Genomic DNA, 25,544 nt, shown 5'->3' on the forward strand with positions numbered 1-25,544 from the left:
TCAGGAGTATGGGAATATTCATTACAACTTTGACAAATGGGATTCCTCCCTTGCTTAGTAACTCAAGAGGCAGAAAGGCTGGGGAAGTGGAAGTTGCAGTGGAGTTGTTAATGAATATTTTCTCTTTCCTTCCTAACAGTGGCATGAAGGACATTGTAGGTTTCAAATCCCTGGGACTTCATTATATACTTAATCAGAGTTGAGCAAGGAAACATGCCCTCGGCCAACTGAGTCCATGCCACCGATCAAGCACACCATGTAATATAATCCTGCTGTATTCTCTCCTTTATCAGGCACAACCCAGTGAGCAGGCAAAGCTCCATTCCCAGTTCCTGCAAGCTTGTTAGAAGTGGACTATCTCAACAAACCCGACAGCCGTTGGATCAGAGGCACAGAGGGACGAGGAATGGAAGAGGCAGCCTTAGAATTCCCAATTGCCATCCTGCTGGAAAATGGCGGGACAGGATCAAGAGTGAAATCCACAGTCCACAGTTGAACAGCAACACCAAGCTCGGAGGTACACAAAGTCACTGAATATCTGTTAAAGCACCCGTGTCAACATACCTACAGAGAAAGTACATGGGCAAGGTGTGGCAGACTGAAGAGATCGAGTCCAGGTGTGAATATGCACGGATGGAGGTGCTTTGGGAATGGAAGGTAACTGTTGTGGTGCTGGCTCGAAGGGCCGAATGGCCTCCTCCTGCACCTATTTTCTATGTTGAGACTTGGCTTCACTGCTGGTGACATCACAGGGCGGAGGCCCAATTCCAGGAAATCACGTGTCACCACCAAGTCTGGACCCCTGAAGAAGTTTGTTTTGTTTCTCTGTACTGACAACTGTTATGTATCTGTTATGATTGGGCTAAAGGGTTGCCTCCCACTGTATTTTCCTGCCATTGGTTTCCCACCACAGTATATCTGTGGAAATAGGTGATCAATTCGTTAGCGCACGTCTTTCTTTTCGGTTCTGTCTGCACAAGGCTGCTGAGGGCTCGAGTGAGAGAATCAGAAATTGGCCCCGCGTTGAATAATGGGTTTGGACTACAGCATTCAAATCAGTGTTTTACTGACCCAGACTGGGGGTGGGGGGGAAACAACCGGAATCGGCACACCCAAAGTATGAGATAACAATGATGAGATAACAACAAGAATAATTAAATGTGGTGCCTTGTAATCCCATTACCTCCAAGGATGCCTTTTGAAATGCTCCATGCAATTTGGACATCATTGCCTCCAGATTACTCATCACCTTTGCACAACACATTCTTCATTTTAAAATCTTCATGCTAGTTTTCAAAATGCTTCATTGATTCAACATGTGCAGAGATTGGCCATGCCATAAATGTTTAGCTGATTAAATCAGTTGAACACAGATCTTGGTTGATCTGAATTCGGGTAACAAGACCACAAGCAGAGGCGGATGATGGAGACAACAGGACATGGCAGACGAATGATTAAATGACCTCAAAAAGTGTTTGCAGCACCAGAGACGTGGGTTCGATCGACTATGGGTGCTGTCTGTACGGAGTTTGAATGCTCTCCCCCTGACCACGTGCGTTTTCGCAGAGATCTTGGGTTTCCTCCCACACTCCAAAGACGTACAGGTTTGAAGATTAATTGGCTTGATGTAAATGTAAATTCTCCCTAGTGTGTAGGATTATGTTAATGTGCGGGGATCGCGGACTCGATGGGCCGAAGGGCCTATTACTGTATCTCTAAACTAATTTGTGCTACAAGTTACTGGCCTCCCTAAAACGTAAATGGAAACCAGACAAGTAAAGTAGGAGTAAGTTATTTGTGTTACATGGAAATAAAAAGGGCAATACAATGAAGAACAACATCCAGCTGTCTAGGCTACTCAGGAGCCATGTTCCTGTTGATCAATTCTGGAGGACACTTAGCTGATGCAGATATCTCTCTCAGCAGATTCTCTGTTCATCATATTCGGAGGGATGGGGTACAAGTTAACCATTGTTCAAATAGACAAGCCAGCCAGATACACGTCTTAACTACAAATGTCTTGGTACGCTGCAGATAGCGGCTCATTTTGCCTTCATTTTTTGACGTCAGAAGAATGACAGCATACATTCCACTTGCCTGACGAGTACAACTCCAGTGTCCAAATTAAAGGACGTTCCTTTAGGAAGGAGATGGAGGAATTTCTTTAGTCAGAGGGTGGTGAATCTGTGAAATTCTTTGCCACAGGAGGTTGTGGAGGCAAAGTCAACGGATACTTTTATGGCAGTGATACATAGCTTCTTGATTAGTGCCAGTTTCACGGGTTATGCGGGGAAGGCAGGAGAACGAGGCTGAGAGGGAAAGATAGATTAGCCATGATTGAATGGCGGAGTAGACTTGATGGGCCGAATGGCCTAATTCTGCTCCTAACACATAAGAATGATCAAAATCCAGCATCTTCCAGGAGCTTGACTGCTATCCATCTTCCATGTCAACCAACATTAACTCCCTCCACCAGTTCACGACCACTCATGATGCACACAACAACCTACTCCCACACAACTTCCTTAAACACCAACATCCCTCTGGGATAAAATCAACAGTAGCAAGGGAATACCTTCCCGTGCAGATTCCTTTTGGGCGGAAGCATTCTACATGGGCACAGTGTCCGTCCCGTCTGCCTCCGGGTTACTCAATGGTCACAGCTCCACATTGCCTTCTGACCCAGCTGAGCCCTCATTTATTTTTAATCCTCATTTTCAATCTGTTCAATCATTCACTGCTCCTCATCTATTCCCTCGTTTTGCATTCCCCAATTCTATCTTCTTGTGTGTTCCCAACTCCACACCTCCCACAAATGACTGCCCTCCTCTTGCTATCTCACCTCAAAGCAATCATATTCCCTCCTTAATCATTCCATCTCTTCCAAAACACTTAAAATGGTCCAAGCCCCTCATTAACTCCCAATATCTCCTATGTCTCAGTGACAAGTGTGTTGTTGGCAAGCAGACCTGGCATGGCCCTTGAATCATTTTATATGGATGATAGAAATTCAACTTTAAAAAAAATAAGCAGAGACAAAAGAGATTATGTTCATTTCTTTTAAAGATGTTCTCAATGGTTAGAGCTCTTTGCAGGAATACAGGATGCTTACAACAAGGATAAATTTGCCTGGTACACAAGGACAGATTCAGAGTACACCTCACTGCCATTTTTTGGAGACACAAGATCCTGCAGAAGCTGGAATCTTGACAGAAAATAATCCTGGAGGAACTCAGTGGGTCAGGCAGCATCTGCAGAGGGCAAGTCTCAAGGGTCTCACCCAAAATACTGCCTGCCCATTTTCATCCGAGTTCCATCTGATGCTGCATGACCAACCGAGTTTTTTTGCTCATCATTAATATTTGCTTAGATTCCTGAACCTAGACAATGACGTAACAATGAGCAGCAAATATTCCAAACACAAATACACATCCTCCATCACGCCTTCATCCCAAAAGCGATGGCACACTCAAATGAAGATTACAAACCAAACTGCTTGAGCAACTCAGCATGCCATCAGGGAGAAAACAGGAATGGGGTTCTGATCCCGGATGATCATCCATGATCACATTGAATGGCGATGCTGGCTTGAAGGGCCGAATGGCCTACTGCTGCATCTATTGTCTATTGCCAGGCAGCAGTGGGAGTTGCTGCCTGAACCACATTGCGCTGGCAAACAGGCTGTTACCCATTCCTCGATTACAATATCGTGTCTTACTTTAGTGCATTTGACAATCTCGTGCATACCAAAGCAATGATATACTTTTGCCAGCTGGAATTTCTCCAGCAGTTTGTTTGTTGTTTGTGAGTATAGCATGTACAGTCCCTTTCATTTCTCAAGAAGATTACGTTTTATTAAACCAGATTTCGAGGGGGTTTCAAGGTGCGGATACCAGTGGGATCAACTTATTTTACCCATTCCTCAATGCTGGTGATTGTGTAATGCCAGAGACATTATAGAGTCTGTGCTGCCTTCACACAACAGGTCCCTGTTCTTGGAATTCCCCTTGTCCTTCAAGTCAGACTCAATGGCCCGACTTAAAATTGACTCCCACCATCAGGACCAGCCAGCTCAATCAACAGTGAGAAATCCTAGACTACACAGCTTAAGAATTTTAAACAGAACCTCATATCAGTAAAACTGGCCTTGGAGCCCGATACCAAAAGGACAACTGGTTCATTATCTTCCAATGGCAAAGGAATAAAAACATTCCGCATTCTTAAAACTATCCTAGCATTCCTTAAGCCAACTCCATAAAGCCATAGTGATCCAGCACAGAAAAGGGGCTTTTAGCCCAACTCATCCATGCTGACCAAGTCCATTATCTTCCACCTGACCCATAACCTTCCAAATCTTCCCTTCCATGCACCTGTCCAAGAATCCTTCAAATGTTGCAATCACGCCCATCTCTACCACTTCCTGCTGTAACTCAAATACCATCAAAATTGGCCTTGCACCAATTTCAGACTTCAACTTTTGGACCAGTCCTGCCCTTTTCCGTAGCTATTTTAAAACTAAAAACTCTGGTCACTGGCTCCAAAAAGCTCCCCCACTAACACTTCTGCCACCGGCTCTGCTTTATTCCCCCTAAAGATAGTCGCGTGTAGTGTACTCGCTGCTAGGGCCAACGACATACTAATCGAGAACATGTTCGCTGAACACACACAAATCCCACCACATCCAAGCCCTTAGCACTGTTGCTGTCCTATTCAATATGTGGAAAGTTAAAATCCCCCATGGTTACAACTGTATTATTCTTGCAGCTGTGATTTCCCTTCATAATTTCACCTCTGAATCCTACTGATACCGATAGTACAACCTCAAAGCAGTCACTCTTGCTACTCACATCCACACATGGGGCTCGGAGGAATCCCCAGGAATATCCCAAGTACCACTGTGATATTCTCTCTCAAAAAACAACTCTCATTCCTCTCTTACCTCTGTCTCTCCTGCAGCATTTGTATCCTGGAACATTAAACCCCAGCCCTATCCTTCCATCAGCCATGTGTGTGCAATAGTTATGATAGCCCCAGTCCCATGTACCTATCCATGGTCCCCATGTTCATCTGCAGGAAGGAACTGCAGATGCTGGTTTAAATCGAATATAGCCAAAAAGCTGGAACAAATCAATGTGTCAGACAGTATCTCTGCTGTAGAATGTCGAGACCCTTCCTCAAACTCTGTCTGAAGAAGGGCCTCGACACAATTCCTTTTCTCCCGAGATGCTCTCTGACACACTGAATTACTCCAGCATTTTGTATCTATCCCAACTTCATCTGCCTTGCCAATCCTCTTGCTCATGTCTATCCTTCAAACTATCGAGTCACCTATCACTCGTGCTCAGTCTACACCCTTCCCTACTGTGCACCAGCTTTGCCAATAGTCTTTACAGGTCCACCTTTACAGTCGACTCCAAAAATGGCTTCAAATTATTTAGTCCCATCCATGTTGTGGCTCTGGAGAGGGTCCAGAGGAGGTTTACAAGAATGAGTGGGTTAACATAACAAGTGTTTGATGGCACAAGGCCTGTACTCGCTGGAGTTCAGAAGGATGAGGGGGATCTCATTGAAACTCATTGAATAATGAAAGGCTTGGATAGTTTATGTTTCCACTCGTGGGAGAGTCTAGGACTAGAGGTCATAGTCTCAAAATTAAAGGACGTTCCTTTAGGAAGGAGATGAGGAGGAATTTCTTTATTCAGAGGGTGGCGAATCTGTGGAATTCTTTGCAACAGAAGGTTGTGGAGGCCAAGTCAGTTGATATTTTTAAGATAGAGATAGATAGATTCTTGATTAGTACGGGTGTCATGGGTTATGGGGAGAAGGCAGGAAAATTGGGTTAAGAGGGGGGAGATAGATCAGCCATGATTGAATGGCAGAGTAGACTGGATGGGCAAATGGGTTGTGATTCTCTTATTGGGTTGTGAATCCTCTTCAAGGAGGTCGGGGTACATGTTTATATCATAAAGGCAGGCTGGATATGGCCATTGAATTAAAAAGTTGGCCAATTTCAAGACAGTTCATCATCAGCCTTCGACAGTTGGAAACAATCTTCCAGATTCTGGTCTTGTGAGCAAGGGCCTCACTCTGAGAAGAGCTTGTTAAATAAAGGAGCAAGCCCATTACGATAGGACTCGGGGAAAACTTCAGTGTGGCAAGACAGGTGATCAACAGTCAGATTGTATTTCTGCCATGGCTTTGATATCCAATCAGTCTCAAATATTTTCCATGCAAAGCTGAAAATCCGTTGGAAGAGAAAGCACAGCCGGGCACACAGAGCGTGGAAGGTGAAAGATAGCTGGCATTACTAGCAAATGTTTGTTCCACAGTCCTTCGACATTGTGTCATTGGATATATTCCTGGAGACCAAGTCACTTTCAAGCCATGCCTATACCTACCCCAGTAGTGATCAACCATTACATCCATTGTTAAGGAAGGAACTGCAGATGTTGGTTTAAACCAAAGATAGATACAAAAAGCTGGAGTAACTCAGAGGGTCTCTGGAGATAATGAATAGGTGACGTTTTGGGTAGAGTTTGAAGAAGTGTCTCGACCTGAAACTTCTATTTCTTTTCTCCAGAGATGCTGTCTGACCCGCTGAGTTACTCCAGCTTTGTGTCTATCAGCCATTGTCAATGTCCCTCTGTACTCCAGGCCATTGGAATGGGAGCAATTATTACCAGGACAATCTCCAGAGAGCTGGCACCATGGTTTTGACAGGTGGGTGGGGAAGCATTGGAGTAAGTGATAAAAATAGTAAGTACCTGAGAGTTAATGATAATCTCACCCTTGCTCACTCGGGCTTTGTTCGATTTTGTCAGAGCATAAATCACACCGGAGAAATTCGCACTCAAAACACCATCTCTGAAAAAAAGACAAATACAATATCAAATTAGTTGTTGAGTTGGAGAAGCATTTGATTGAAATCTAAACTCATGGGTAAGAGCGAGGCAGGGCACTGGTGGCAGGGAATCCAGAAGATCCAGTGTACACAGTATTAACAACCTCAGAAGGGCCTCGACCCAAAGCGTCACCCATTCCTTCTCTCCAGAGATGCTGCTTGTCCCGCCGAGTTACTCCAGCTTTGTGTATCTTCAAATCAAACCTGCTCTCCATTGAATTTCCACCCATTCCACTCAGTTGCCACAAGACTGATAATAAACTTGTCATCCCAACTCAGTGACTACTGTTTCAAGTGCAAGCCAACGTAGTAAGAATCTGCATGCCGTTTACTTATGCAAACAAGTACAGCATGATTCAATCCTCGCCAACAGCCACAATGACTAGGGACAGAGCAACGGCTATTTCTCTCCCCCTAATCAAGACCTAGATCATGCCAGCTCCATGCTTGTCCCACAAATACTCTGAAAGAATCAAGTGGCATTTTTTTTTAAAACCTTTTTCCTGCATGGGCAGACAGCATCTGGATGAAATGCCTCACCTGACATCTACTGTCTACACATCCTTAAGCTCCCATCTAAATGGCACTACGCACTTCAATAATTGTGGCCGTGTTGCAGCCAGGCAACGTTGCTGAAAGGTAGTATTGTCGTTCCATTCACTGCTGCAACTTGCAAGACAGAACAGAGATCTGTTCCTGAGAAGCTAACTAACTTTTTGATACATTAAAAAAAAAAAAAATTCACTGGAATTTAAAAAGGATGAGAGGGAATCTTATAGAAACATTTTAAAATTCTTAAAGGATTGGACAGGATAGAAACAAGAAAAAAAAAATCCCGATTTTGGGGGAGTCCAGAACCAGGTATCAGTTTAAGAATAAGGGGTAGACCATTTAGGACTGAGATGAGGAAAAACTTTTTCACCCAGAGTGTTGTGAATCTTTGGAATTCTCTGCCACAGAAGGCAGTGGAGGCCAATTCATTTGATGTTTTCAAGAGAGTTAAAGATAGCTCTTAGGACTAAAGGAATCATAGGATATGGGGAAAAGGCCAGAACGGGGTACTGATTTTAGATGATCAGCCATGATCATATTGAATGGCAATGCTGGCTCGAAGGGCCAAATGGCCCGCGCCTATTTTTCCTATGTTTCTATCATGATATTTTCATTAAGACACTTCCAGAGCAGACCATTTGTTTCACACATTGGATCGACAATAGACAATATGTGCACGAGTAGGCCATTCGGCCCTTCGTGCCAGCACCACCATTCAATGTGATCATGGCTGATCATCTCCAATCAGTACCCTGTTCCTGCCTTCTCCCCATATCCCCTGACTCCGCTAACTTTAAGAGCCCTATCTAGCTCTCTTTTGAAAGTATCCAGAGAACCGGCCTCCACCACCCTCTGAGGCAGAGAATTCCACAGACTCACAACTCTCTGTGAGAAAAAGTGTTTCCTCATCTCCGTTCTAAATGGCTTGCCCCTTATTCTTAAACTGTGGCCCCTGGTTCTGGACTCCCCCAACATCGGGAACACGTTTCCTGCCTCTAGCGTGTCCAAACCCTTAACAATCTTATATGTTTCAATAAGATCCCCTCTCATCCTTCTAAACTCCAGAGTGTACAAGCCCAGCCGCTCCATTCTCTCATCATTTGACAGTCCCGCCATCCTGGGAATTAACCTTGTAAACATACGCTGCACTCCCTCAATAGCAAGAACGTCCTTCCTCAACTTAGGAGACCAAAACTGCACACTATACTCCAGGTGTGGTCTCACTAGGGCCCTGTACAACTGCAGAAGGACCTCTCTGCTCCTATACTCGACTCCTCTTGTTATACAGGCCAACATGCCATTTGCTTTCTTCACTGCCTGCTGTACCTGCATGCTTACTTTCATAGATGAATAGATGAACAAGGACCCCCAGATCCCATTGTACTTCCCCTTTTCCCAACTTGACGCCATTTAGATAGTCATATGCCTTCCTGTTTTTGATAACAAAGTGGATAACCTCACATTTATCCTCAACTGGAATTATTCACACCTTTTCATCACCATAAATCTGGAAATCAAGTGAGATTCTCAGTTAACTCCAGCAATAACTATCAGAAATGAATGTTATGGCTTGCTTCCTTGTGCAGTGACCAGTTCCGATTTATGACCAAGTGAAAAGTACTACGTCCAAAGTTTTTATGTTAGGCGTAGTTTGCAGATATAGTTCATTGGAAGGAGGTAGTAGCAAAATAAAACACTAGCCTCTAAACCTGTATGATATCATTATGATTTGCATTTAAACACCAACTAAGAATTTAAATTTTAAATTAGGCAGTTTTCAAATTAACTCAACTTAATGACTAAGCGTTACTTGAACAAAAAAGAATCTCAACAGCCCATATAATTAAACATGCCAGTTAACATAATGCAAATTTGTATTCAACAAGGAAGAGATAATAGGTGGATAGGTTGTAAGTACTAGTATGGGATAGGTTGTAAGTACTAGTAGGATGTGAATAGTTGGAAAGGCTTTGTAGAAAACTTACAAAACATGTTAAAATGAGAAAACCTTGCACTATAAAGACATTAATGTAACCAAGTCACGTCTTTAAATAATTAACTATTGATGGTAGTTTCTGATTGACCATTAATTATTGTGTTTGTTGCTGTCGGTATAAACTCAAATATAATCTAACATAGAAAATAGGTGCAGGAGGCAGCCATTCGGCCCTTTGAGCCAGCACCGCCATTCATTGTGATCATGGCTGATCATCCCCAATCAATAACCCGTGCCTGCCTTCTCCCCATATCCCTTGATTCCACCAGCCCATGGATCTCTATCTAACTCTCTCTTAAATCCATCCAGTGACTTGGCCTCCACTGCCCTCTGTGGTAGTTAATTCCATAAATTCACAACTCTGGGTGAAAATGTTTTTTATTTTTTTTATATATATAAAAAAGATAGAAATAAAAGAAGTAAGGAAAGTGAGCAAGAGTCGTGAAGGTGCAGGAAAGTGTTGGGAAAAGAAAGCCCCTTAGGGAAGAAGTTAGAGAAGGAAGTAAAGAAAGGAAATAGACCCTAGAAAGAAAAGAAAAAAAAAGGAGAAACAATCGCTCTATTATAACACAAAACTCCGCAAAAAAGGATATACCAACCCTAATTTTTTTTTTACCCCCCGTTACCAGATCCTGGTACCATTTATTTTTTAAATTACTATTGCACCTTATGCTTGTAATAGTTCCATAAATGCAGACCACGTCTTTTGGAAGTGTTCTGCTTTGCCTGCTAGGAGGAGTCTCATCTCTTCCAGGTGTAATGTTTCGAACATGTTTGAAATCCACATTTTTATTGTTTGTATTGGAGTGTTTTTCCAGAATTTGAGTATAAGCTTTTTTCCCCATTATTAGCCCGTAATTAAGTAAGTTCTTTTTGAAACACGTTTAGTTCGGGGTTACCTTCCGATATTCCAAAAATGTTCCATTCTGCTTTTGGTACAAGTTTTATTTTAATTAATTTTGTGAGGATTTCAAATATTTCGTTCCAGAATTTTTGGATTTTTATACAAAAAACAAAAGAGTGCGCTATGGTAGCTTCTTGTGACTGACATTTAGCACAAGTGGGTGAGACATTGGGGAAAAGTTTATTTATTTTAGTTTTTGAATAATATAGTCTATGTAAAGTTTTGAATTGAATTAGAGTATGTCGTACGTTGATCGAGCATTTATGCACATATAGTAAGTGTTTATCCCAGCTCTCTTTTGAAATTTTTATAGCCAGTTCTTGTTCCCAGTCTCTTCTAATACCATCGGTTGTAGGTATTTCTATATTTAAAATAATGTTGTATAAGTTTGATATTACACAATACACAATACAATTTATTTGTCACTTGAACCTCATAGAGGCTCAAGTGAAATGTTGTTTCTGCAGTCATACATACAAGAAAAAAAAAAGACCCAAGACACAACACAATTTACACAGACATCCATCACAGCGCATCTCCACCTCGCTGTGATGGAAGGCAAAAAAATGTATCTCTCCCCTGCACTTCCCTCTCCCCCCGATGTCAGAGTCAAATTCAGAGCCAGAGCCCGAGCCCCCGGCGGGCGATAACAATTGTCCCGCGGCCATTAACGCCGCGCCGGGTGATGCAAGGCCGCGCTCCGGATCTTGTTGTTGGAGCCCCGGGCGGGCGCTGGCAAAGTCCCGCAGCCGTTGAAGCCACGCCGGGCGATGATGTAAGGCCCCGCTCCAGGTCATCCTCGACCCCGCTACTCGGGCGGGAGAAGTCGCCGTTGCGGAAGCACCGAAAAGCGGTCTCCCAGCAGGGACCCGCGGGCTCCCGGTGTCACTGTCCAACAGACCTGCGGTAAGCCTCCGAATCTCCGAGGGTCGGGTCGCAACAGCGCGCCACCACCGCTCCTCCCGCACTGGACTCGGCCAGCTCCGCGATGTTGAGTAAAGTCCGCAGGCTCCGTAACTGGAGCCCTAGGTCGTTCCTGCTGGAGGCCGCTCCACGTTGCAGCCCCAACGACAACGGAGACCCAACAAGGAAAAGGTCGGGTTCTCCGTGCAAGGGAAAGATTTAAAAAGTCCCCCCCCCACACACACACACACACACACACACACACACACATACACACGCACATACACAAAAAAATAAATAAAAACTACATTCAAACGGGACAAAAAATAACAAAAAGACAGACGGACTGCAGAGGCCGCTGCAACGTGAGTCGCGCCGCCCACCGGTTGATTCAGCCTTTGCCTTCATGGCTTCATCCAATAAGTCTGGGGGCATGTTATGATAGTCTTTTGTGTATTTTTTCAGATACCCACAGATTTGAAGATATTTAAAATATTGATTATTTTTCAAATTATATTTCAGTTGTAATTGTTGAAATGATAATAATTTTCCCAATTCATACAAGTCTCCGAGCGTTTTGATTCCCATTCTTTCCCATTGTGTAAATTATTTATCTATAATTGAAGGTTTAAACGACGGATTATTGACTATTGGCATTAAAAAAGATAGATTTCTTAATTTTAGATTATGTTTTATTTGTTTCCAAGTTCTAATTGTGCTATGTATCATTGGATTTTTATTGTAATTTTTGTTATTCAGATTCATTGGTGAGAGGAGAGTCGCTCCTGTATTACACGGAGAGCAGTCCTCTCTCTCCATTACAATCCAGTCCACCTGCTGGGCAGAGTTGTCCAGCAGGTGAATCATATTTTTAATATTTACTGCCCAATTATAGTACATAAAGTTAGGGAGCGCTAGACCACCCATCTCTTTTGGTTTACTAAGGTGTGCTCTTTGTATTCTGTGGAATTTATAATCCCATATAAAATTTGTAATGTCCGAGTAGTTTTTCGAAAAACTTTTTTGGAAGATATATAGGTATTGATTGAAATAAATATAGGATTTGTGGTAAAAAGATCATTTTTATAGCATTTATTCGACCTATTAAAGACATCGGGAGCGTTTTCCAGAATTTGATTAGATTATTTAGTTTCTTAAGTAAGGGACTATAATTGGCATTAAACATAGCGTGATAGTTTCTAGTAATTTAAATTCCCAAATATTTGAATTTTTCTGTGGCTATTTTAAAGGGGAATTTCAAGAGATGTGTTGAGTCTTTCGGTTTTATCGACATAATTTCACTTTTGTTCCAGTTTATTCTGTATCCTGAGAAAGATCCAAAGTCCTCAATTAGATTTAATATGTTTGGTATACTGATTTGGGGTTTTGTGATATACAGTAGTACATCGTCTGCATATAAAGATATTATGTTATTTAAATATTTTGTATTATAACCGTAAATATCCGGGTGTGTTCTGATTTTTTCAGCTAAAGGTTCAATTACCAGAGCAAATAACAGCGGTGATAATGAACATCCTTGTCTATTGCCCCTTGATAATTGGAATTTTGTAGATAGTATATTATTAGTTAATATTCTAGCCGTGGGTTTGTTATATAATAATTTTATCCATGCGATGAATTTCTCTCCCATTTGAAATTTTTGCAATACTTTAATCATATAATCCCATTCTACTTGATCAAACGCTTTTTCTGCGTCCAATGAAATGATAGATAACTCTTGTTCTTGAGGTTTGTGAGAGTGCATTATGTTAAGCAGACGTCTCAGGTTATTAAATGAATGTCTCTTAGGTATAAATCCCGTTTGATCCTCATTTATTAATTTACTAACATATTTACTTAGTCTTCTAGCTAGTGTTTTCGCTAATATTTTTTGATCCATATTTAACAATGCAATAGCTCTGTATTATCCTGGTTCTTCTATATCTTTATCTTTTTTAAAGTATTCATGTGATCGTTGATTCTGCTAGTGTTTCAGGTAAGATTTGTTCTTTAAAAGCGTATGTATACATTTTCTGTAGACGTGGTGTAACTATGTCGTAAAAACATTTATAAAATTCATTACTGAATCCGTCTGGTCCTGGTGTTTTTCCATTCTTAAGTGTGTTTATTGTGTCTTCTATTTCCTTAGATGTAATTTGTGCTCCCAGTTCCTCTTGTTCCTTCAGTTCTAGTTTTGGAAGTTTACAATTGTCCAGAAATTCTGAAACTTTATTATTGTCTATTAGCGTTTTCGATGTGTATAAATTCTTGTAAAATTGAGCAAATCTTTTATTGATATCATTAGGTAGTGTTAATAATTCCCTTCTATCTGATTTAATCTTTAAAATTGCATGATCTTTTTCCCGATTTTTCAGTTGGCGTGCAAAAGTTTATGGGGTTTATCCCCAAATTCTAAATGTTCTTGTTTTGTAATTTGGAATAGTCTTATAACTTTCTCTGACAATAATTTATTTAGCTTAAATTTCAGTATTAAAATTTTATTATGTTTATCCATAGTTGGATCTTTAGCATTATCTATATCTAGTTGTCTGATTTGTTCTTCTAATTGTCTTTGTTCATGCTTATTCTTTTTGTTTTGAAAAGCTTGATACGAGATAATGACTCCTCTAATAAATGCTTTGAAGGATTCCCATAGTAAAGTGGGTGATATATCTGGTGTATCGTTTGTCTCAAAATATAGGTCTTTTTTAGATATATACTCCCTTGTGGGTCTTTCAGAATTTGCGAGTTAAACCTCCAGAACGATTTGTTCGTAGACATTCCTTCTAATTTTAAAACCAAAGTTAGCGGGGAGTGATCTGAAATCGTATTGGTGTGATATTTAGGGTTCATAGTATAAGGGATTAGTTTTGTATCCACTAGGAAATAGTCTATACGTGAGTATGTTTTGTGTACCATTGAATAAAACGAGTATTCCCTTCCAGTCGGATTCGCGATCCTCCAAACGTCTGCTATATTTGTATTTTTTATATATGTATTTAAGAGTTCACTAGTTTTAGATTTCATATTACCTCGTTGTTTTTGCATCGATTTATCTAAGTACGGATCTAAAACACAGTTGAAGTCTCCTCCAATTATAACATTTTGGTAGTTAAATTCTGCGATTGTATTCAGGATTTTACTGAAAAATTGAGGATTATCAAAATTGGGCGCATATATATTTACCAAAGTGATTGGCGTAGCATGGATCTCTCCTGTAACTATAAGATATCTCCCTTCATTATCTGATATAATGTTCTTTGATTTGAATGGTATTCCTTTGCAAATAATAATTGCGGTGCCTCTGGATTTCGAAGTATGTGAGGTGAAATGTTTGGCCTATCCAATACGCCCTCAATCTCATCTGATCTTGATGTTTAAGGCGTTTCTTGTAGAAAAGTAATGTCCGTGTTGTATGATTTCATCTGAGCTAGTATTTTGCCCCTTTTAATTGGTTCATTAATACCTCTTATATTCCAGCTACACAATGTGATTCCTCCCATTTTCTTTTGTTTATCATCTTGCATTTTCGCTGATTTTAATACCCTTATTTATTACGGTGCATCCATACCTGAAAATGTTTTTTCTCACCTCAGTCTTAAATGGCCTCCGCTTTATTCTAAAGGGCCTGTCACACCAGCATGCAATTGCATGCGTCTAGCGCGACCAAACGTGGTCGCTTGAGGCATACGGCCTCGTGGGGCTGGTCCCACTTCGAACCACGGAGGTGTATGGAGTTGTGCAGGGCTGGTCCCGACATCATACTCACCAATCAGCTGGGCAGGAGGTGGGCCGACTGAATATGGACGTCGCACAGCGTCGGGCGGTGACGTCATCACGCAACAGCACGCCGGGCGGTGACGTCATCGCGCAACGCCACACGCTAGGCATACGGCGTCAAGATGTTGCGTAGACGTCAAGACGCCGCATACGCCCTCAATGCGCCTGCGGGCCGACAGGCCGTTTGCGCGCTGAATTTTCGGAGACCCACGCGTGTCGGGACTGGCCCCGCACAACTCCATATGCCTCCGCGGTTCGAAGTGGGACCGGCCCCACGCGGCCGTATGCCTCAAGTGACCATGTTTGGTTGCGCCAGACGCATGCATTGTTTGGTTGCGCCAGATGCATGCATTGTACTTCCGGTTACGCTGGTGTCAGCAGCCTCCACCTACAGCCCGGTATCTTTTTGTTTTTTTGCTTATTTAGTTATGTAAAAGTGTGTTTTTTTGTGTTTTTTTGGTGTTTTTATGTGGGGAAGAGGGCACGGTGCGGGGGATACCGTCCTTCAGCCGCTTCCTGGTGAGGACGCGACTATTATTCGAGTCGCGTCCTCGCCCCCCCCCCCCCTCCCCCACAGCGGCCTACCTACCTGGATTGGCGCGGCCTTTCCTGCCGGGATCGACCGGAGCTCCAGCAGCGGCGGGACAGCGCTGGAACATCGCGGGGCTGGCGATGCCTTACTGGGGGTCGCCGTCTGGAGCCCGGAGTGCTGGACCTGCTGCACCAACATCCTGGAGCTGCGGTTTGCGGAGCTCCCAACGCGGGCGGCGCTGATGGACAGCGCGGGGTCCTGTGACTCTGCCCGGCTCGGCCTGTGGACTCAGGAGCTGCAGACTCCGGCAGCGGGAGGCGGCTGATCAGGAGGTCCGGGCCACTGAGGAGGAGGATGCTCACTGTCGGGGTTCGTCGGGCCACCCGGGGTGGCGACTGCGGGTGCTCGGAAGGCCCCGACCACGGATGAACACGGAGGGGAGGCTGGCTGGACTATGGTGCCTTCCTCACCTTGGTGCCATTTATGTTATGTTGTGTCGTGGACTTTCTGTGTTTGTGCTGCTTTTTTTTAAATTCAATTTCAATTTTATTTTTAATATGTTTTATTATTTATTTATTATTTTTTTTATGATACTGCCTGTAAGGGAAATTCATTTTGTTGTCTCAAATTGAGACAATGACAATAAATTTGAATACAATACAATGCAAGCGCATGCTGGCGGGACAGGCCCTTAAGACTGTAGCCCCTGGTTCTGGACTCGCCCAACATTGGGAACATTTTTCCTGCATCTAGCTTGTCCAGTCCTTTTATAATTTTATACGTTTCTATAAGATTCTCCCTCATCTTTCTAAACTACAGTGAACACAAGCCCAGCCTTTTCAATCTTTCTTCATATGATGGTCCCGCCATCCCAGGGATCAATCTCGTGAACCTATGCTGCACTGTCTCAATCACAAGGATGTCCTTCCTCAAATTACGAGACCAAAACTGTACACAATACTCCAGATGTGGTCTTACCAGAGCCCTATACAACTGTAGAAGAACCTCTTTACTCCTATACTGAAATCCTCTTGTTATGAAGGCAACATTCCATTAGCTTTCTTCACTGCCTGCTGTACCTGCACACCAACTTTCAGTGACTGGTGTACAAGGACACCCAGGTCTCACTGTACCTCCCCCATACACAACACCCATTGAGATAATAATCTGCCCCCTTGTTTTTGCCCCCTTGTGGATAACCTCACATTTATCTATATTATACTGCATCTGCCACGCATCTGCCCACTCACTCAACCTGTCCAGGTCACCCTGCAACCTTCTAACATCCTCTTCACAGTTCACACTGCCACCCAGGTTTGTGTCATCCGCAAACTTGCTAATGTTGTTCCTAATTCCCTCGACCAAATCATTAATATATATGGTAAACAGTTGCAGCCCCAACACCGAGCCTTGCGGCACTCCACTTGTCACAGCCTGCCATTCTGAAAAGGACCCGTTCACTCCTACTCTTTGCTTCCTGTCTGCCAACCAATTTTCTATCCACGTCAACACCCTACCCCTAATAGCATGTGCTCTAATTTTAGTCACCATTCTCCCATGCAGGACCTTATCAAAGACTTGGACTAATCCTTTTACTGCTATCCAAATGTCCCATTATTAGCTCTTTAATAATTGACTCCAGCATCTTTCCCACCACCGAAGTCAGGCTAACTGGTCTGTAATTCCCCGTTTTCTCTCTCACTCCTTTCTTGAAAAGTGGGATAACATTAGCTATCCTCCAGCCCACATGAACTGATCCTGAATCTATTGAACATTGGAAAATGATCACCAATGCATCCACTATTTCTAGAGCCACCTCCCTGAGGACTCTGGGATGCAGACCATCAGGCCCAGGGGATTTATCACCCTTCAGTCCCATTAGCCTACCCAATACTATTTCTCACCTAATGAAAATGTCTTTCAGTTCCTCTACCCCCTTAGATCCTCTGCCCTCCAGTACTTCTGGGAGATTGTTTGTGTCTTCCTTAGTGAAGACAGATCCAAAGTACCTGTTCAACTCTTCTACCATTTCCTTGTTCCCCATAATAATTTCACCCGTGTCTGCCTTCAAGGGACCCACATTTGACTTTGCTATTCTTTTTCCCTTAAACATAGAAACATAGAAATTAGGTGCAGGAGTAGGCCATTCGGCCCTTCGAGCCTGCACCGCCATTCAATATGATCATGGCTGATCATCCAACTCAGTATCCCGTACCTGCCTTCTCTCCATAACCTCTGATCCCCTTGGCCACAAGGGCCACATCTAACTCCCTCTTAAATATAGCCAATGAACTGGCCTCAACTACCCTCTGTGGCAGAGAGTTCCAGAGATTCACCACTCTCTGTGTGAAAAAAGCTCTCCTCATCTCGGTTTTAAAGGATTTCCCCCTTATCCTTAAGCTGTGACCCCTTGTCCTGGACTTCCCCAACATCGGGAACAATCTTCCTGCATCTAGCCTGTCCAACCCCTTAAGAATTTTGTAAGTTTCTATAAGATCCCCTCTCAATCTCCTAAATTCTAGAGATTATAAACCAAGTCTATCCAGTCTTTCTTCATAAGACAGTCCTGACATCCCAGGAACATATTAACATATCTAAAGATGCTTTTATTGTCCTTCTTTATATTCCTGGCCAGCTTCCCCTTGTACTTCATCTTTTCAGTCCATATTGCCCGTTTTGTTTCCTTCTGTTGTCCTATGAAAGTTTCCCAATCCTCTGGCTTCCGGCTACTCTTTGCTGTGTTATACATCTTTTCTTTTAGTTTTATTCTATCCCTAACTTCTCTTGTCGGCCACAGTTGCCTCCTACTCCCCTTAGAATCTTTCTTCCTTTTTGGAATGAAATGATCCTGTGTCTTCCGGATTATGCCCAGAAATTCCTGCCATTGCTGTTCCACCGTCATTCCTGCTAGGACCCCTTTCCAGCCTACCTTGGCCAGCTCCTCCCTCTTGCCTTCATAGTCCCCTTTGCTCAACATTTGGAGCTAGAGTAATACAGTATGGAAACAGGCACTTCGGCCCAACTTGTCTATGCCAACCAAGATACTCCATCTAAGCTAATCCCATTTGCCCAAGTTTGGCCCATATCCCTCTAACATTTTCCTACCCATGCACATATCCCAGTATCTTTTAAATGCTGTTATAATACCTACTTCAACTATCTCCTCTGGCAGCTCCATATACCTACCACACTGAGCAGAAAGATTGCCCCTCAGGTCTCCATTAAATCTTGCCCCTCACCTTGAACCCAATGTCCTCTGGTTATTGATTCCTTTACTCTGGGTAAGAGACTATGCATTCACCCCATCTACTCTACACTTCTATAAGATTATCAGTGGGCAGATTCTCATTAGACCTCACTTTTTTTCTTCCCTCAAAACTCTCATTCTTTAAATCATGAATGAATTTCTCCTAACCCATTCTGCCCCAGCTGTCTCAGCCTATTAAGCTTTTCCTCATACTTAGGAAGGGTCATTTAGCAAATAAGAAGCAGAAGGAAAAAATAATAGAAGAGACGAGAATGCAGATGCTGGATTCTGGTGACAATAAAGGTACAAATCCAACCACACAACCACATACAGTTTCATGTTTCACATGCTGAGTGTACATTTGCTACTGAGATGCACAAGGCATGACACTAGTGTTATTCTAAGTCCCCAACAAGCATTTTTTTTAGAATACAAGGAATGGAATGCACTTCCATACTTTAATGAAACAGATTACTTTGCTGCCTGTTGGCCTTGTTTTCAAGGGCAAGTCACTTTGTTTACTGCACATCAACTGTGACTACAGTGGCAGGAGCCTGGGAAGACCATGACCACAGGTCACCCCGCCAAGTTGTACTCCACTGGACTTGGAAACATAACGGCCATATCTTCAACACCAAGTATGAACTTAGAATTCCCAGCGTATCAACATTATAGTCCTTACAAAAGGACACAACTATTGGAAGGTAGACACAAAATGCTGGAGTAACTCAGCGGGACATGCGGCATCTCTGGAGAGAAGGAATGGGTGACGTTTCCGGTCGAGACCCTTCTTTAGACTGACAGTAGTTCACCACCGCTGCCTCAAATGCATTTTAGGATGAGCAATAACTACTGGTCCACAAGCTGATAAGTACAATGGTCAGTATGAACATGGTGGGCTGTACTATGCAACTCAATGACTCAATATATGGTGGCATTACCAAAAAACCTCAGATTCCAAAAATCTTTTATAAAAACCTTACATATAACAGTATAGCACAAAATAAGGCTCTTCTGCACGTAATGTCTGTGCCGAAGATGATGCCAAATCAAACTAACCCCATCTGCCGGCATGTGATCATATCCCTCCTTAATCATTACCCATCTAAGAGCCTCTTAAATGCTTCAATTGTATCTGCGTATCACCCACCGACTCATCCACCACTGTGTAAAATAAAACTTGCCCCACACATCTCCTTTAAACTTTCCCCCTTTAACCTTACAATGATGTCATCCAGTATTTCTAACTTTAGTATCTCTAGGAAGTTATAATATGCTGCAGAAACAAGCTTCATGCTTGTGACTAAAGCAACTGCAATGATTAATAGTTTAGAGAGATTATGGATACAGGGTGTACACATGGAATTTGGACTACTGCTTACGTGGATGATGGACACCACAACACAGCATGTTTGGGCCCATTTCCATGTTATAGCATTATTGCAACTCACAAATTCAAGCAGGTTGATGAGAGCATGACCATAGAGATATGTTATATGGATTTCATTAAGGCCTTTGAGAAGGTTCCTTGTAAACAGCTCTAGGAGATTATATTTCATGGGATCCAGGGAGAGCTAGCTAACTGAATACCGAATTGGCTTCATGGTAGCTAACAGAAGGTGGTAGCAGATTATTTTTAGTCTGCTGACCTGCTGACTTGTGGCGTTTCTTATCGCCCTGGAACTCTTCGAGATCTCTGTTGCAGAGATTGGTGCTGGGCCCATTGCTGTTGATTATCAATACCAATGATTTAAAAGACAAAAGTACAACGCATAATTAATAAGTTCGCAGATGACACTAAATAGGGTGGTATGATACGCTGAAGTCTGAAGAAGGGTTTCGGACCGAAACGTTGCCCATTTCCTTCGCTCCATAGATGCTGCTGCACCCGCTGAGTTTCTTCAGCATTTTTATGTACCTTCGATTTTCCAGCATCTGCAGTTCCTTCTTAAACACAGTGCTGAGTTAGCTTTCTATGTCTATCTTAATTCAGATAAGCTTGTTTAGTTTAGTGATGTAGCATGATCACAGGCCCTTCAGCCCACAATCGCCATACACTAGTTCTATCCTACACAATAGGAACAATTTATAGTAGCCAACTAACCTACAAACCCTCATGTATTTAGAATGTGGGAGGAAACCCGAGCACCCAAAGAATACCCACGCGGTCACAAGTAGAACATACAAACTCCGTATCGTCAGTATTGGAACTAATATATTCTCCGTGCAAAAAAAAAAACATGCCTTTGATTTTGGGTGTCAGACGCCGTGTTTAGCTAGAGATAAAATGCAAAAAAAAACATTACAGTGGGCAGGGACCAAAAACACAGACTGTGTGCCAACATTTAAAGGAGCTACGTTAGGGGAAAGAAGGAAGTGCCGACAGATCACTTTTAACTGTTGAATGTTCCTTGCATTAAAAGGGAGCAATTTTCATTGTTACTTTTACTGCCTTTTACAATTCAGACTCCTTATTTCTGTACACCCCAGAGTGGGGAGTCAAGAAGCATAGAAACATAGAAATTAGGTGCAGGAGTAGGCCATTCGGCCCTTCGAGCCTGCACCGCCATTCAATATGATCATGGCTGATCATCCAACTCAGTATCCCGTACCTGCCTTCTCTCCATACCCCCTGATCCCCTTAGCCACAAGGGCCACATCTAACTCCCTCTTAAATATAGCCAAGGAACTGGCCTCGACTACCCTCTGCGGCAGAGAGTTCCAGAGATTCACCACTCTCTGTGTGAAAAAAATAAACAGATGATAACAGTTATACGAAGTCATTTATAGGAAGCAACAACGAATGGGTCCATTTCCTAAATGTCATCAGTTGCCAACAAGCTTAACGCACGACATTGGAGTCTTTTAACATGTAAAGTCAATACAAATTCTAAACACAATACAAAAACAAACATACGGACCAGCAATTTGTTGCCGCGACTACTACAAATCAACAGATCGGGAATGAAATGAATGAAAGGTTACCTGCACTTGAACTGAGAATTGTAAATGGATTTAAGTTGCGCTTTGTCGGTCACATCTTGCTGGCCTATTTCCTGGAGAAAACTTATAAACTGCAGCCCGACTTCACGTCTCTGCTTCATGCTTAGTTTTTTGGACATTTTGACTGCTGGTACTGTCTCAAATTCAACTCGAGCCTAGAGTGTCGCTCTCAATGCGAAGGTAAAATGAAATAAGGGGAGGGTGGGGGGGGTGAGAGCGAGCGAGAGGTACAAGGCGTCACCGAAACCGCAGCCGAGAAGACGCGAGTCACAGCAATTTGCCTTTTGTTTTTCGAATCATGATTATTTTAACTACATTCGGGAAACGAAAGTGAAACTCGGTCGGGGATCAGCTGTTCTGGTAAATTGCCGCCACGATATTTGTCTTTATGAAGAGTAAAAAATAAACACAGTGGTACAAACTAAAGATAAAATAAGAGGCAAATCAGGGGTGTACCCAAACCCGTTATCCACGGTGATGCAAAGAAAGCGGGCATACAACGTGGGGTGCGTTTGTGACTAGCTGGTGTACGTAACTCGATAGGGCTGTCTGTACACAATGAGTGTTTGGGGAAACTGGTTTATTTAACAAAAGACAAAGTGCTGGAGTAACTCAGCGGATCAGGCAGCCTCTCTGGAGGACATGGATAGGTGACGTTTCGGGTCTGGGCCCTTCTTCAGTCTTATCTCTCATTACTTCGCTTTTAAACACGGCCAAAAAAAATGGCCTATGTTCATTTATTTGGTGGTTCTGTTGTTTTAGAAAACAACCCAATCCATGTGTCTTCGCCACTGCCCTTTGTTAAATGTATTGTGAATTTTGCCCAAACACGGGAAAGATCACCCTCCTCTTCTTAATATCCCCGCCCTAAACACAGGACATCAACACTATCGCGATGGGACAACGAACACACTAGCATTGTACAGCCAGGAATACATTTAACCACCCACATAGTAGTGCAAACAATACTACCGGAGAAAGATCAGAAAAACACCAGGAGATTCAGCTCATCCACGTCCAACTTATTCAATCGAAGATGAGTCGGTAGATACCCCTACCCAAGTTTGTTATTCAGGGAGGTAAGACTGGTCCAATTACTCTTGGACTACCTGGGTTCGTGTCAACGATGATCAGTACACAACTGCGGCGCCGCAATTGTAAAGGGTGCGACTGCAATTCCTCCCGGGTTAGTGTTATAATAATTGTACACATGGAATTAGCATCTTTTAAAGTCTAATTTAGCTTCTATCGGCTGATTACCAGTAATTAAATACTTAATTAAATGCTCTAAATTAAAATAAGAGAGAGGGCGATGATGCAGGATGCCTTTGTGATTGGAAATTTGTGACCAGGATGTGTGCGCCAGGACCTCTACTGGTTGTTACACAGATTAACAATGTGGAGTGTTGGTCAGGTGTGAGTTTTGCAGATGGGGGTATTATGAATAGTGGTTATCTCATGGTTGCTGATCAGCTCGTAAATTGGACAGGGTAATAATGGCTGCTGCTATATAGATCCTGGTAAACGCAAGGTAATATAGTTTGGGATATCAAATAAGGATAGGACACACACCATGAATGGCCAGGCTCTGGGGAGTGTTGATCAAAAGGCATAGGCCAGAATTAGGCCATTCAGCCCATTGAGTCTGCTCTGCCATCCTATTATTGTACAATATTTAGAAGGGATATAAAGAATATTTTTTAATCATTTAAAACTGATTCTTAACCGGGGGTCGTTTGGGTTTTTTTCCGGGGGTCATGAAGGGGTCGTAAATAACATCAACTCGTTGAGCCCATTTTTAGGAACCTAAACACCATACATAGATACATACCACACACAGCATTTTGCTCGTGTCTGTGTGTACATATAGGGAGGTTTCACGGCAGTTGGGTCACGACCCATGACCCGTACGATTGCCACGCTACTCCAAGTGGAGTACACGCGATGAGCTGCAGGTAGGCACTTACCATTGTTTCCAGCGTAGCGGGCCCGTTAAAACCCGCGGAAATTGTCAATTTTTGCGCTGTAAATAATTATGGAAATCGGGATAAGCATGAGAGACATTTAACCTACTTCAGAATTCCAAAAGTGAGGAGAAATGACGGTAGATAGAAGCGAGAGCTGAAGGGACAACAACAGCCAGAGTGCTTGGCGAACATTGGCCGTTTGCTCACTGCATTTCATCAAGTAAGGCATTATTTGTGTTTTTTCTTGATTCCTTTGGCATCTAAAAAGTTTCAGAAGTGATAAATCTGGCTGTAATTTTTTTTAAATCGCCCATGGTTCTCAAGTGGGTTTTTACATACAAAATGAAAACGCATCTGAAAGAAAAATTTAGCCAGATTTATCACTTCTGAGAATTTTTAGATACCAAAGGAATCAAGAAAAAACACAAATAATGCCTTACTTGATGAAATGCAGTGAGCAAATTGATAATTCCCAATATTTTCAATGTTTACCAAGCACTTTAGCTGCTGTTGTCCCTTCAGTTCTCGCTTCTCTATACCTTCATTTCGCTTCACATTTGGAATTCTAAAGTTGGGTACATGTCTCTCACACTTGCCCCGACTCCCACAATTTTTTTCAGCGCAAAAATTCAACATTTTGGCGGATTTTTAACAGGTAGGAAAGTAGGCGTTTCTTGCATTAATAACATATACCGGAAGTGACGGATGTCCTCCAGTTGGATTTAGCGGCTCCGTGCATCGAGCCCTATGACCCAGTGACCTTCCGTGCAACCTCCCCTATACACAGGGCCTATGAGTGGGGGGTGCAGGGGGTACATCGTACCCGGGCCCGGAGTTCAAATTGGGGACCGGGAACCGAAGGAGGGGGACTGGGAATTTCTTGAAATCTCAGAAAATGTTGGCATATATTTTGTGAAGACTAGCATTGACATTTTGTGTGAGCCTACATAGTTTTATATGTCGTAATTCGTAGACATTGTGATCCATAATAAAGCGGGGAATTTTAACTGGCGGGTGTGTGGTCGGGGTAAACTGATTACAAGCAAAGATCCTATAGGATCTGATTACAAGAGGAGGAAGGTGAAGACCCATCATTACTGATGGGTCTCCCCTGTAGTGGGGTGGGGGTCGGCACTAGGACCCAGCAGAGTCATCACTACTGATGGGTCTCCCCTGTAGTGGGGTGGGGGTCGGCACTAGGACCCAGCAGAGTCATCACTACAGATGGGTCTTCCCTGTAGTGGGGGTGGGGGTCGGCACTAGGACCCAGCAGCCAGACCACGTGCTGTCTGCATGCTGGAGGCTGTGGGCCTGGTGCTGAGCCGGGATCTGTGGTGAGGTGACGGCCCTGGCCCGCTGGTGGCCGGTGGAGAGGCGAGGGTCGGCGGAGTCGCTGGTGGAGGCCCGTGGGGAGCTGGAGTAGAGATACTGGCAGCAGCATCGGTGGCTCTCTGAAGACAGTGAAGGTCGGCAGCCGCGGCTGTTTGTGGCCCGCGTGTCAGTGGGTGTATGTGTGTGTGTGTGTGTCAGTGGGTGTAGGTGTGTGTGTCAGTGGGTGTATGTGTGTGTGTCAGTGGGCGTAGGTGTGAGTGTCAGTGGGTGTATGTAGGTGTGTGTCAGTGGGTGTAGGTGTAGTGTGTCAGTGGGTGTAGGTGTGAGTGTCAGTGGGTGTAGGTGTGAGTGTCAGTGGGTGTAGGTGTAGTGTGTCAGTGGGTATAGGTGTTGTGTGTGTCAGTGGGTTGTGTCAGTAGGTGTATGT

General features: G+C 43.2%; 1 protein-coding gene across 1 annotated transcript in view; it reads right to left on the reverse strand.

Annotated features, from left to right (window-relative positions):
• Positions 1 to 22,760, reverse strand: part of LOC129709033 (putative helicase MOV-10) — a 72,288-nt gene extending 49,528 nt beyond the window's left edge. The window contains exons 1-2 of the mRNA XM_055655147.1: positions 21,801 to 22,760; positions 6,765 to 6,864 (exon numbers count right to left, since the gene is read on the reverse strand). Of these exons, the coding sequence (XP_055511122.1) occupies positions 6,765 to 6,864; positions 21,801 to 21,937 (237 nt within the window). The 5' untranslated portion in view covers positions 21,938 to 22,760. The remainder of the gene's footprint in view (positions 1 to 6,764; positions 6,865 to 21,800) is intronic.
• Positions 22,761 to 25,544: the final 2,784 nt, after the last annotated feature.

This window comes from Leucoraja erinacea, chromosome 24 (genome assembly GCF_028641065.1).
Source record: "Leucoraja erinacea ecotype New England chromosome 24, Leri_hhj_1, whole genome shotgun sequence".
In the NCBI taxonomy this organism is placed as follows: domain Eukaryota; kingdom Metazoa; phylum Chordata; class Chondrichthyes; order Rajiformes; family Rajidae; genus Leucoraja; species Leucoraja erinaceus.